The sequence below is a fragment of the Phyllostomus hastatus genome, unplaced genomic scaffold, assembly GCF_019186645.2.
Source record: "Phyllostomus hastatus isolate PE091 unplaced genomic scaffold, TTU_PhHast_1.1 phas_scaffold_177, whole genome shotgun sequence".
In the NCBI taxonomy this organism is placed as follows: Eukaryota; Metazoa; Chordata; class Mammalia; order Chiroptera; family Phyllostomidae; genus Phyllostomus; species Phyllostomus hastatus.
The window spans coordinates 1-12123 of record NW_025334012.1 but is presented as its reverse complement, the minus strand read 5'-3'; the positions used below and the strand labels follow the sequence as shown (position 1 = coordinate 12123).

At 35.1% G+C, this 12123-nt stretch overlaps 1 protein-coding gene across 1 annotated transcript; it reads right to left on the bottom strand.

The window, feature by feature from the left end:
* Positions 1–5577: 5577 nt before the first annotated feature.
* LOC123831401 (olfactory receptor 5AS1-like) lies at positions 5578–6456 on the bottom strand. The gene has a single exon (XM_045858276.1). The coding sequence runs from the start codon at positions 6454–6456 to the stop codon at positions 5578–5580; it is 879 nt and encodes a 292-aa protein (XP_045714232.1).
* Positions 6457–12123: the final 5667 nt, after the last annotated feature.

The window sequence follows — 12123 nt, the reverse complement described above, 5'->3', positions numbered from 1 at the left end:
TAAGAAATGGTACATACTCTACCATGTAGCATATAAGTTTCCTATTGCTACTATAACAAGTCATCAAAAATTAGTGGCTTAAAATAACAACCATACTTTTTATGCAAAGAACTGTGTTAGGCATTAGACACCTCAAGAAGGATGTATGAGTTGTGCTCTCATGGAAATGGAAGTCCACTGAGGTCAGGATTTGGGTGAGTTTGGGATGTTGTCTTCAGGGTACTTTTAAATCAAAACCAAAATATTTATTCTGTAAGTATATAAGCTCACCCCTCACAAACTGAGATTTTAATATATATGTATTGTTTATATATAATCCTATTTCTATTTTAGATGGGTTGATTTGGGAAGCACAACAAGTCCAAATTTTACTGTATCCTAGGGAAAGAGGGAATATCTTCTTGAAAGTGGCAAGGATTTTTTTGTTCGTTAATGAAACATTTTACTGCAATAAAGAAACGTGTGTAATCAAAGCAGAATGTAAAAATACAGAGCCCAGAAATAAGCTCAATTTTTAAAAATGAACGTGAAGAGAAATTTGTGTGATTCTTAATGACACAATTTTTCTTCTCCAATGCTCCCTAATGTAGAGGGAACACCACATCATGGGAGGATATTAGAACTAGGCAAGGTTGAGTTCCAATATAATTCTGCCCTTGATCTGCTGTATATTTTGCTTCTCTACATCAAGTCATTAAAAATGTAACACAACAGAGTTCATATAATTTTCCCATTGACCATTTAGAGAAAAAAGGGAAAAATTGGGTTTCTTGTAATTGAACTACCGTAGATTTCACATAATCTATGTGAACTGGCATAATGTTGATGGATAAGACTCAACAATACCAGGATGCATGAGAAAAAACAGGACTTCAAAAAGTTGGTAGTATGATTTCTAGTAACAGCCTTATCTATCAAGCTCATAATAGAAAACTGTAAATAGAGAAATGCCTTACCAAGGATCAAGGTACAATTTTCTCTTATGCTGTTAGAATTAGAGCTAGAGCACAGATTCATTCTGTCACTAAATGCCGGGCTGTGATACTCCTCAATATAATCTTTCTGATAAAATAAGAGGCTGCCTTAGAATACTGGTAAGCATGAGAATTCTCTTAGGGAAACAAATACCCGAATCACATTTTAATAGTGTAAGAGTATGCTCAAATGCAGTTTTTCCAACTGTCAGATTAATGTTTTGAAATGATATTTCAAGATATTAATGGATGAAAAAATGTATGTATTTAAAACATATGAAATTCATTTATAGTCATTTATTTTTGATTTATGACTCCTAAAAGGCATTTGAAAACACAGAATAATGAGTGATCAAGGACACAGTTGCTGATAAAGACATTGGTGAGAGAAATCATAAAGTGTACAGCATTTATCATTCTACTGAAAAGTGAACTCAAGCAAATGCCTATCAACAGAGCTAATGGTTTTCAGTATAATGATCTTGCTACACTGTAGGTGCATAGTTATTGACCCAACTTGAATTTGCTATATGGTCTCATGCAGTTTGGCCACAAAATATTGTTATGTTAACATAATATTTATAAATGAATTTATTTTAATGTATATTATATATTCTTCACCATTCATATGATTGCTCATGTTATTTTAGAGTATTATATAAAAATAAATATATAACTGATTGTTATATGAAGTATGTTATATGTATGTAAATTTATAAGTACATAAACTTATACTTTAAGATAATGTATAATAATGCAAAGTAATCTATACTGAGTGGTTTATGATTAAAATTGTCTACAAATGAAAAAACAAATGACAAACAGAAAATTTAACAAACTAATCACAGATAAAATATTTAAAAACCCACTATCAACAACAAATTGACATACTGAAAAATCCCAAACTACATAGCTTAGATAGTCTGACTTAAAAACAAAGCATGCTGATTTGAAGAGTATTTTATTTGGGCACACCAGAGTTGCAGTGGGAAGAACTAACAGCTCTGTTGTGGCAAAAAACAGTCTTGTGCTCAGGGATTCGAGTGTCTGTGTGCACACCCAGGTTTGTTACCAATAGGGCAGCATAATGACAGTATCGGGGGGATTGAAAAATAACTCTTAAAATATCACTAGTGGAATCAGAAAATAAAACTAGATGTAAAAGGTTTCCAAAAATTATGATCATGTAAGATTGGAATGAAATCATTTTCCTTGTGATATGCTAAAATGCATTACAGTTCTCAGATATCCCATTTTGCATAGAATATCCAAAATTTGCGATAAATATACAAGTAGCTTTAGACTCTATATAAACCAACTATTAAATACATAAAATGCAGACATTCTCACATACACAAATATTAAATAGAGATATTATGGAAAAAATTTTGCCCTTTTCACAAAATAAGAACATAAACACAGAGGTTAGGAAATTTTCTGGCTTCTTGGGAATCATAATAGCTGGTAAGAAATTTTGCAGTGTGGAGATAACAGGAAATGTCAAAAAGCCAAAATAGACCCACATCATCACCTCTTAAACATACTCACAACTCAGAAAAGGCAAGAGTAAGCAGAGTGTCTAGAGAAGACCACATTATCATGATTCTTTAAAGGGCTTATCACTGAGGGTAGAGATTTTAATGTCTGCTTTCTTTTCTTTTGGTGACACAACCTGTGTCTCTTGGTGTAGATGGAATCTCAGATGTCCACAGGTTGGATCATTAGCATCTTCTCAGGTGTCTTGGGACTGGGGCTAATCAGAGTAGCAGGTCCTCTCAACAGTTATTCAGTAGATGCCTCTGCTTTCACTTGAATAAAATGTACCCCTGTTAGAAATCAAACAATTTTTAAAAATGAACATGCTTTCTAAAAGTCAAACATGTTGGGTAAAGCACAATACAGAGACTAAATGCCATTGCAAGAATTAAGGAAATGTGTTCCAATCCCATGCATGTTGCTCAGACAAGTGTTTGGATGTTCTGATGATGAAATAAGTGAAGCTGGGTTCTTTGTTTTAAAGTGGGGACATTCATGCATGCTGTGGCTACCTCACTGATCCATTGTAAAATTCATGGAAATTATGCATGACATCATATCCCAAATAGTTTAACAATCATTCACATAAAAGGGCTATGATTATACACACACATAGAATTAATTGAACTGTATGCTCTCCTTTGGGAGAATTTATATAAAATGTCTGTTCTCCCTCAGTCTAATAATTCAACAAGCATCATGGATCTGTGGACAGTGTGGAAATTTTGCATATATTTCACATAGGTGTATTAGCTTTTTATATAATTTTATATTTAGCTCTCTTGAATCATACAAATAATATAAACATCTGTGTGTTTGGAAATTGTTGTAGATGGTTTTGAATAGTTCTGCTCTTAATTCATTAAGATGTCTTGGGTATTTTAGCATAATAGTAGAGTAAGTTCTAATGTAGGCAGATAAATAAAGTGTGAAATCTTGGGTCAATCCAAATATTGCACAAATTTAAAGAATTATGACATTATTATATGGTTGTGAAGATACTGATAAAACATTACCATGTCTTTAGATACAAAATGAAAGATATTACCATATCATAAGAGAAAAAACTTCAATTAGAACTAAAAGCAAAGTATCAGTTATAAGTTATGGAGAGACTTCTCCAGCATACTTAACAGTGTTTGCAGCCCAAAAAAAAGGGTTGGATTCTCAATTAATACTTCCTTCCTATCTTCCTCTTCATGCCATCAATGTGGTAAATATTGTCTCATCTGTGTCAAAAATATTTTTATTTCTGAGAAAAAATTTATAAATGTATTCCTTTGAAGATAAATATTCTTTAAATATGATCTGCAGATTATTTGTCTCATCACACTAGAAAAATTGGCATTATTCAACTCATTCCATTCACTTCCTTGCTCCACCCCAATGCTCAATGTCAATGAAATAAACGTGCAGAGTTATCCCATAGATTTTATTCATGACCTCAATTAAATGCACATAATTTTATAAAGGAAACACCAGTTTTTTTTTATTTTTTAAAAAGATTTTATTTATTTATTTTCAAAGAGAGGGGAAGGGAAGGAGAAAGAGAGTGAGAGAAATATCAATGTGTGGTTGCCTCTCATGTGGCCACCACTGGGGACCTGGCCCACAACTCAGGCATGTGCCCTGACTGGGCATTGAATCAGCAACTTTTTGGTTCACAGCTTACGCTCAGCCACTCAGCTACACCAGGCAGGGCAAGGAAATAGCAGTTGTAGTATTTTAAGTTTGTGTATTATTTTTATGACTAAAAACATAATACAGCTTCTCAGCAACCTGTCTCCTCACAGAAGCAGAAAAGTAAATCTCATGAATTATAATTGTCATAAATACCTTACCTTTTTCTAACTTCTTCTCAAGTGTGGTTTATTTTATAAAACATATATTCAACCTTAATTTTATATTTATTTTATTAAAATTATGTGTTAGTCTCTGTTTATGGATACTGTCAGAGTAGATCTTAGATATAAATAGAAATTTAGGGGTGATAATGCAGAACAAAATGAATGAAAATCACATCTGAGATGTTCTCCCCAAATTATTATTCTGACTTATGTTCAGGCAGTGACTTCCCTCTAATGTCTGTATTTGCCTAATGGTCAAAGAAACAGTGCTGAGCAAGATGAGAGATTGCATCCCAAGAAAAATGTTGCCTCTGAAGAGAACTTTTGCAATATTTTGATACATTTTGGTTGTCATAAGTAGGTGGATTGCTACTGGCAGCTACTGAGGAGAGACAAGGGATAGTGCTAAGCACCCTAAAATGTACAGGGTGGGCTTCTCTTCACTATACCTGCACCCCCAAGAAAGAAGTATTGGCCCAAAATGTCAAGTGTGCTGCTTTTATAGGTTCAAAGTTAGATAAACTCATAACAACTTATGGTTTTCAAACACATTGTGGTTTACTTATTTTAAACTAACTTATCTTGGAAAATGAAAAGGTAACTCTTACATTAAATAGGTCCCTATTAAAAAAGCCAATGTTCTTCCTCACACAAAGTGATGCCCCCTACTCAATTGAAGAATGATTAGAACTCAGCTCATTTGACAATATTCTCTTCAATGTTTTTTAAATATAGAGTACACTAAAATTAAAAGAATAATTTTAAGATTAATTTTCAAAATAATCTATATATCAGGTGTTATATAGTTATTGAAAAATGAACCAATATATATCCCTTGCTACCAAGGAACTTTTAATATGAGCACATTGACAGACAAGTCACCATATACATTCAATACAACATGATAAAGAATAGTATGATAAATCAATGTGCAAAGCTAACTGGAGAGTAAACACTATTATTTACTTTAGTTTCAGGAATGTTTCAGAATAGAATAAATTTGCAGAGGGCACATGAGAGAGGACAAAAACATTTTAAAAGAGTGAGGTTGGAAAGTTATCTTTTATCGTTGGAGATAAATTCCAAATAGTTGACACATCAGCACAGTACTGATAATGAAACTGGAAGAGCAGGCCATGCCTTAAAGTTTGTTCAGTGACTTAAGCTCTCATTCATCTGAAAATCCAGTTTTGTTCTAATCACTTTTTTGAGGGCATTGTTTACATCATTGTTTCTGAAACTGTAGATGATTGGATTGAACATGGGGAAAACAACCATATAACCATATAAAACACTGCCACTATCTTATCACTGTTTAGGGAGTAGCTGGTGGCAGGACGTAAGTAGATGAACAGGAGTGATTCATAGGATAAGGTGACTGCCATGAGATGCGAAGCACAGGTGGAGAATGTTCTGCTTCGGCCACCTGAGGGCTTGATGCTCAAAACAGTGATGAGGATACAAACAAAGGAGGTGAATATGACCCCGAAAGTGCTAGTCTGAATGAAGCCACACAAGACAAAGAGCAGAAGCTCATTGACATGGGTGTCTGCACATGATAAAGCCAGGAGAGGTGGGATATCACAGAAAAAATGGTTGACAACATTGGAGCCACAAAATGGCAGTGTGAACGTGAGGCAGACGTGCACCACTGAAGTCACACTTCCACTGAAGTATGCCAGCACAATGAAGCAGGCACAGACTCTCCTGGACATAAGTGTAGGGTAGCTCAGTGGCTTACAGATGGCTGCATAGCGGTCGTATGCCATTGCTGCCAGGAGAAGGCACTCAGCATCAGCAAAACAACCAAAGAGAAACATCTGTAGTGCACAGCCATAGGGAGAGATGGTTCTCCTGGATGTTAAGAAATTCACCAGCATTTTCGGAGTGATTTCTGTGGTGTAGCTGATGTCTAAGAAAGACAAGTTGCTGAGGAAATAATACATGGGGGTTTGTAGGCTTGAAGTGATGTTAACTAGGATTATTAAGCCCATATTTCCCACCACAGTTAGTGTATATATTATGAGAAATACCAAGAATAAAGTGACACTGAGAGGTGGATAATCGGTGAATCCAGCAAGTAGGTACTCAGTTGGCATGCTATAATTACTTTTCAATGTCTTTATTTTCTTGTTTTTCTCATCCAGAATAGATGGTGTCAGCATACATGACTTCACTTGAGTGACCAATGAACCCATGATATCTCTATTGACACTTCTAAAGAAACAAATAGAAGGATAATAAAATCATAGTCATGACATTTTTCATGACCTATTTTGTTTGTTTTCATTTTCATCATTTTCTTTACAGAGGTAATTGTTGATACCTGAGGATGTTTTTCAGAGGTGGTGTTTTGAGATGTGGTAACACTTCAGAAGCTGTGTGCATCAAGAGGTGAATTTGCTCCTTACAACCTGAAAGGGAAAGAGTGTGGCTCAGTTGAAAAGACCTGCTAGAAGTAAGAGGACTGGCAACATCCTTAGGGGCAAATCTCAAGTTTTTCAATCCTACAGTCATATTCTTCCATGTAAAATAATGTAGGGTTGAGAGAAATCCTAGAAAAACAAAGAGTTCACCTGTAAACTAGATAATTCTACAGAAGAATATCTGTGATCTTGAAAGATAGTTTAGCATACCAGTTAAGAGCTCAGTAGTTATGGAAGAGTTCACTGGATTCAAATCTTAGCTTTGATACTGACTGATCATGTGACCATAAAGTTATTTAACAACTCTGTGATGGTTAGAGGAAAAATCAGCAGATAGTCATAGAAGATTTATGTAACTGGTACATAATAAATGCTAACGGGACCATTTGTAAAATAAAACTTATGTAAACAAATAAATTGGCCTTTGAATTTCCTTTTAATTACTTCTCCAGTAGCTTGAAATAGTAAGGCTGTTTTCTCAAACTTTATGTAATCTCCGGCATCAAGGATACACAATCTGACTTCCCTATAAAAAAGCCTTTGTGGTTTTCTTCGTGTGTTGTGTGCAAATGCATTGCTTAACATCAATATATTTTAAAATGTTCTTATATTTCTTCCTCTGTGTAGTTTATGCCTCTTTCCTGTAGGGGACCAGTTTGTTTCAGTCTGGCAAAAGTGACTCAGCTCTGTATGGAAAACCTTCAGAAGCAAAGTGGTGGGCAGGAGCCAGACCTTCAAACCAAGTTTTCCTGTAGAAATCGGGCTTAGAAAATGCATATAGATTGTTATGGCTTGGTCTTGCTAAAACTCCATCACCCTGGTCTAATATAACAAATGTGTATCCTCTATCTTCAAGGTAATTCCCAAAGCCTGTGTGAATTCACCCAAGGACAGAGCTAATCAGCTCACCGCCATTCCCCTCTGCATGTTATTTTCATTTCCTTGATTGTACCTAAAATGTGGACAACAATGTTCTATGCAATAGATGATAAATCTTTCTCTGATGTAAGCCCCAAGAAAAACAATAAAAGCCTGTCTGGGCAAGGGTCAGGGCGTTCTCCTTTGGAGAGAGTGGCCGAGGCACTCATAGGCTCTCTCTCCCCTTCAGAGAGTAGCCATGCTGTTCCCTTTTTCTCCACAGGATTGCTGTCACCTGTGCATTCATTTTCTCTTTCAGCCACAACAAGGTGGAACCCTGCTGTCCGGAGTCTGCCACACTTTCCTATCTCCAAGGTATGACAATGTCTGGTGTGAGGTCCCAGAAACATTAAGTATTTTGAAGAACAACTATATCTGTAGTTATTAATAGACTTCTAAACTGGGGCAATGTGGGAAAATATATATTATATAGCCAGGAGAAATAATCAAGAAAGAAACAGAATGGGTGCAAAGAAGAAATAAGTTATAGGAGAATATTCAGCAAATATTCCAAGACCTGTAGTGTTGGAAGTGATTTCAGTGGGAAACACTGTAGTGAATAATAAGGCAATAAATAATGAATCTCTATTCTATCTGCCATGCCTGGTAAATCTCAGAAATCCCCCTGCTCCCCCAAATATAACCTGCAGTCTTCTAGATGCACTGAGGTCAGTCTTTGGAAACCAGATCTTAAAAAGAAAGTACTCGACTGGGAAAAGATGAAAGGGGGTGTTTGGAACTATAGTGAAGGAATCCACACTTAAAATAAAAGAGAAAAATAAGTTCATGTGTCTCTCCCATGCAAATGTCATTTAAGATTGATTTTCTGAAATAGTGTTTAAAAATTAATTCAATGGTTAAAAAACCTGTAATTAATTTGCTGTAATACATTGCATATTAAACTTATATAAGGAATTTTCACTTGTTTAATGGTTAAGAATTCAATAATCATTAAAAATATTTCCACTAGAATCAATAAATAATGAAAGCATCCCAAATTTAGGAGATTCTATGCCACTGGTCTTCAAAAATTTTACCTAGGAAGGTATTGCTATCATCATCAGCTTTTATTACAAGAGTAACAACATCTACACTGAGACTGCCAGGTCACCGGGTTTGCCTGCCTGTGAGGCTGGATTTGGTATCACAGGTCCAGAAGAGAATACAACAAGGAAGATTATGAACAAGTAAGTAAATGTCTGGAGACCTGGGCTCTAAAACGCTTCCACTACTGAAAGTCATGTCATCTTTATGTCATCACATTCTGATTTCTACAATCAGACCTACTCTATTTATCATGTGGAATCATCATTTTGGGGGGGAAATGACACTCTGCATATTCTAGAGCTTTATAATTATCTAGTAAACTTTTATACTTGCTTTGATATTATTAGTAGAACTTTTAAAAATCAGGCAAGTTCATCAAAACATGTTTTATTTCCTCACTGGAAACAACAAACTAATGAACAGACCTAAAAATTAAAACCTACACAAATTCTCACCAAAGAGAAACAAATTATAACCCTCAGCACTATCACAACAAAGGCAAACCATAATTTTTATTCATTGAGTACTTTTCATTTGAGGTTTCTATGAACTAAAGCCCTTTTATATTCTGCTCTAATACACAGTTATCTGCATTGTTGTTGATGATGATGATGATGAAAGCAATCAATAACAAGTAACATTTTTGTGAGTGGGTCACAATATTTTCTAAGCATTTGAAGTGCATCATTTTGTTTAATCCTTATAGTGTACCATGAGATGAATATTATTATTTCTGCCCTCATAGATGATGAAACTGAAGTATAGAGATGTAATTAAATTGCCATGCTATAAATAGAAAAAATCCAGGTCTCACTTCATAACCAAAATACTATGGTATTGAAATATGACCATATTGTGATGTTGAAATATTTTCTACTGCTGTAAGAATGTTATCAGATATCACCTATAAATAGGATGTTAATGATAGAAAGAGTCTCAGCAATCTAATCCACACCTTATTTTTTAGGTTGGGTGACTAAGTCATGTCCACAGGATGATCGAACAAATGACTTGTTTATCCACTAGTGATGTAAATCAGTATCTTTTATCTGTAAGCAGGTTATGGCATCAGAGTCTGCCTTTCCTTCCTTGAGACCCCAAGAGGTCTGAAACCTGCTTAGAAGGTTTACTGACTGAGAGAATCAAATCCCAGAACAATTTCATTCCATCTTCATGTTACTTAATTTTTAATGCACATGTAATAATATTAATTATTCACATTGTGATACATTATATACATAAGAAAATTTTAATTTTGTATATAATTTAGAACTACTTAAGATTATTTTTTCATCATATGTGTTTAATTTTCAAGTGAAAAGTTAGTTTTCTTTAAAATATTAATTTCAAATTGTATTGCATTACAATTAGAAATGATAACTCCTTTAAACTAAATTTCATATATTTATTGAAATCTATAGATTAATTGACATCAACTGTTATAAAGGAGTAATAGATTCTAGGAAAGAAAGATTAAAATATTGATATGAATGTTTGGTTTTATCATTTATTATATTTACAGATTATAAATTTGAGACATGGAGTTACAAAAAGAATTACAAATTAGTGATACAATATGTTAAGAAGGTGAAAGTAATATAAAATCAATAAAATGTGCATGATTGTAGGGGTTCTGAAATAGGGGCCTGAGGAAACAATCAGAAATTATAATCAAGGTAGGTTTCAGTAGAAAGTTGGCATTTCCCCCTGCCCAATGTGGCTCAGTTGGTTGGAGCATCAAGGGTTTGGTTCCTGGTCAGGTCACATACCCAAGTTATGGGTTTGATCCACCATGGGGGTGGGTATAAGAAGGCAATCAGTGGAAGTTTCTCTTTCACATTTATGTTCTCTGTCTCTCTCTCTCCCCCATCCACACTCTGTCTCTCCCTCCCCAGTTGAAAAATGGGCAAAGTATCTGAATAGACACTTTTAGAAGGAAGACATACAGATGGCCAATAGACATAAGAAAAGATCCTCAACATCACTAGTCGTCAGGGAGATGCAAATTAAGACCACAATGAGATACCACCTCACATCAGTCCAAATGACCACCATTAAATCCACAAACAACAGATGAGATGTGGAGAAAAAGGAACCCTAGTGCACTGTTGGTAGGAATGCAGACTGGTGCAGCCACTGTGGAAAACAGTATGGAATTTCCTCAAAAAACTAAAAATGGAAGTGCCTTTTGACCCAGCAATAATGCTGCTGGGAATATATCCTAAGAATCCAGAAACACTGATTCAAAAGAACTTAGCACCCCTATGTTCATAGCAGCACAATTTACAATAGCCCACTGCTGGAAACAGCCCAAGGGTCCGTCAGTAAATGAGTAGATCAAAAACTGTGGTCCATTTATACAAAAGAATACTAGCTAGGAGGAAGAAAGAAAGGAATTCCTTTCTTGCAGAAGCAAGAAACAGCATGGATGGAACTGGAGAGCATTATGCTAAGTGAAATCAGCCAGTCAGTGAAAGACAAATACCATATGATCTCACCTATAAGAAGAATCTAATGAAAAATAAAGTAATGAACAAAATAGAACTGCAGGCATGGAAATATGGGGCAGACTGAACGTGACCTGAGGGGAGCGGGGGGGGATATAATGTTGTAAAGAAGAGGCAGGGACTAGACAAAAAACACGTATGAATGGCCCATGGACATGGACAACAGTGTGGAGATTGACTATGGGAGCCTGAGTTGGGATGGGCAGAGGAGGGCAAAGGGGAAAAACTGGGACAACTATAATAGAATAACAATAAAAATGATATTAAAGATGTCTTTTGGTAAGGATAAATAAAAGTTGACAGTTAGACAAATATTTCCAGGAGAGAAGAGTGAATCATTAGGTATAGTATATGGGAGGAAGTGTTCATTCAGACAGAGGGTATGTCTTGTAGAAGGGGCTGTGCTGTTTGAGCAGGAAGAGTGTTGTTCTAAGGAGGGGAAGGGTAACTGTAATGTCAATGGAGTTAAGAGCTGCAGAGAAAAAGAAAATGTACAAGGTGCCTAAAGTCAGCTGAACTTCATCTCTTAAAAACAATTATGTTTCAGGAACATCTGCAGTGGTGGGGTCACATTGGTAAAAGTGAAGTAGAGAGCCATAAAAATATCTGGAGCAAGTGAGATTCAGGCAGATGGAAAAGTCATTAAAATAGTGTCTGCCAGACTTTTTTATGTAGAGTTCAATTTCTTCACATTGTAATAAACTTATATAGTGGTACAGAACTATATCTATCTCTTTAAATAAATATGTCTCACCTTATTTGGAAAAAATTTAGAGTATGTACTATTTTATTTATACTTAATGGCATCCATCAGTATGTTGTCTGCACCAATTATTACCATGGTGTTTTGGTAGTAAATTTCCTTTCC

Bases quoted from the DNA above. Each gene is read 5' to 3' on its own strand.
- LOC123831401 (XM_045858276.1), bottom strand. From the start codon at position 6,456: ATGCCAACTGAGTACCTACTTGCTGGATTCACCGATTATCCACCTCTC.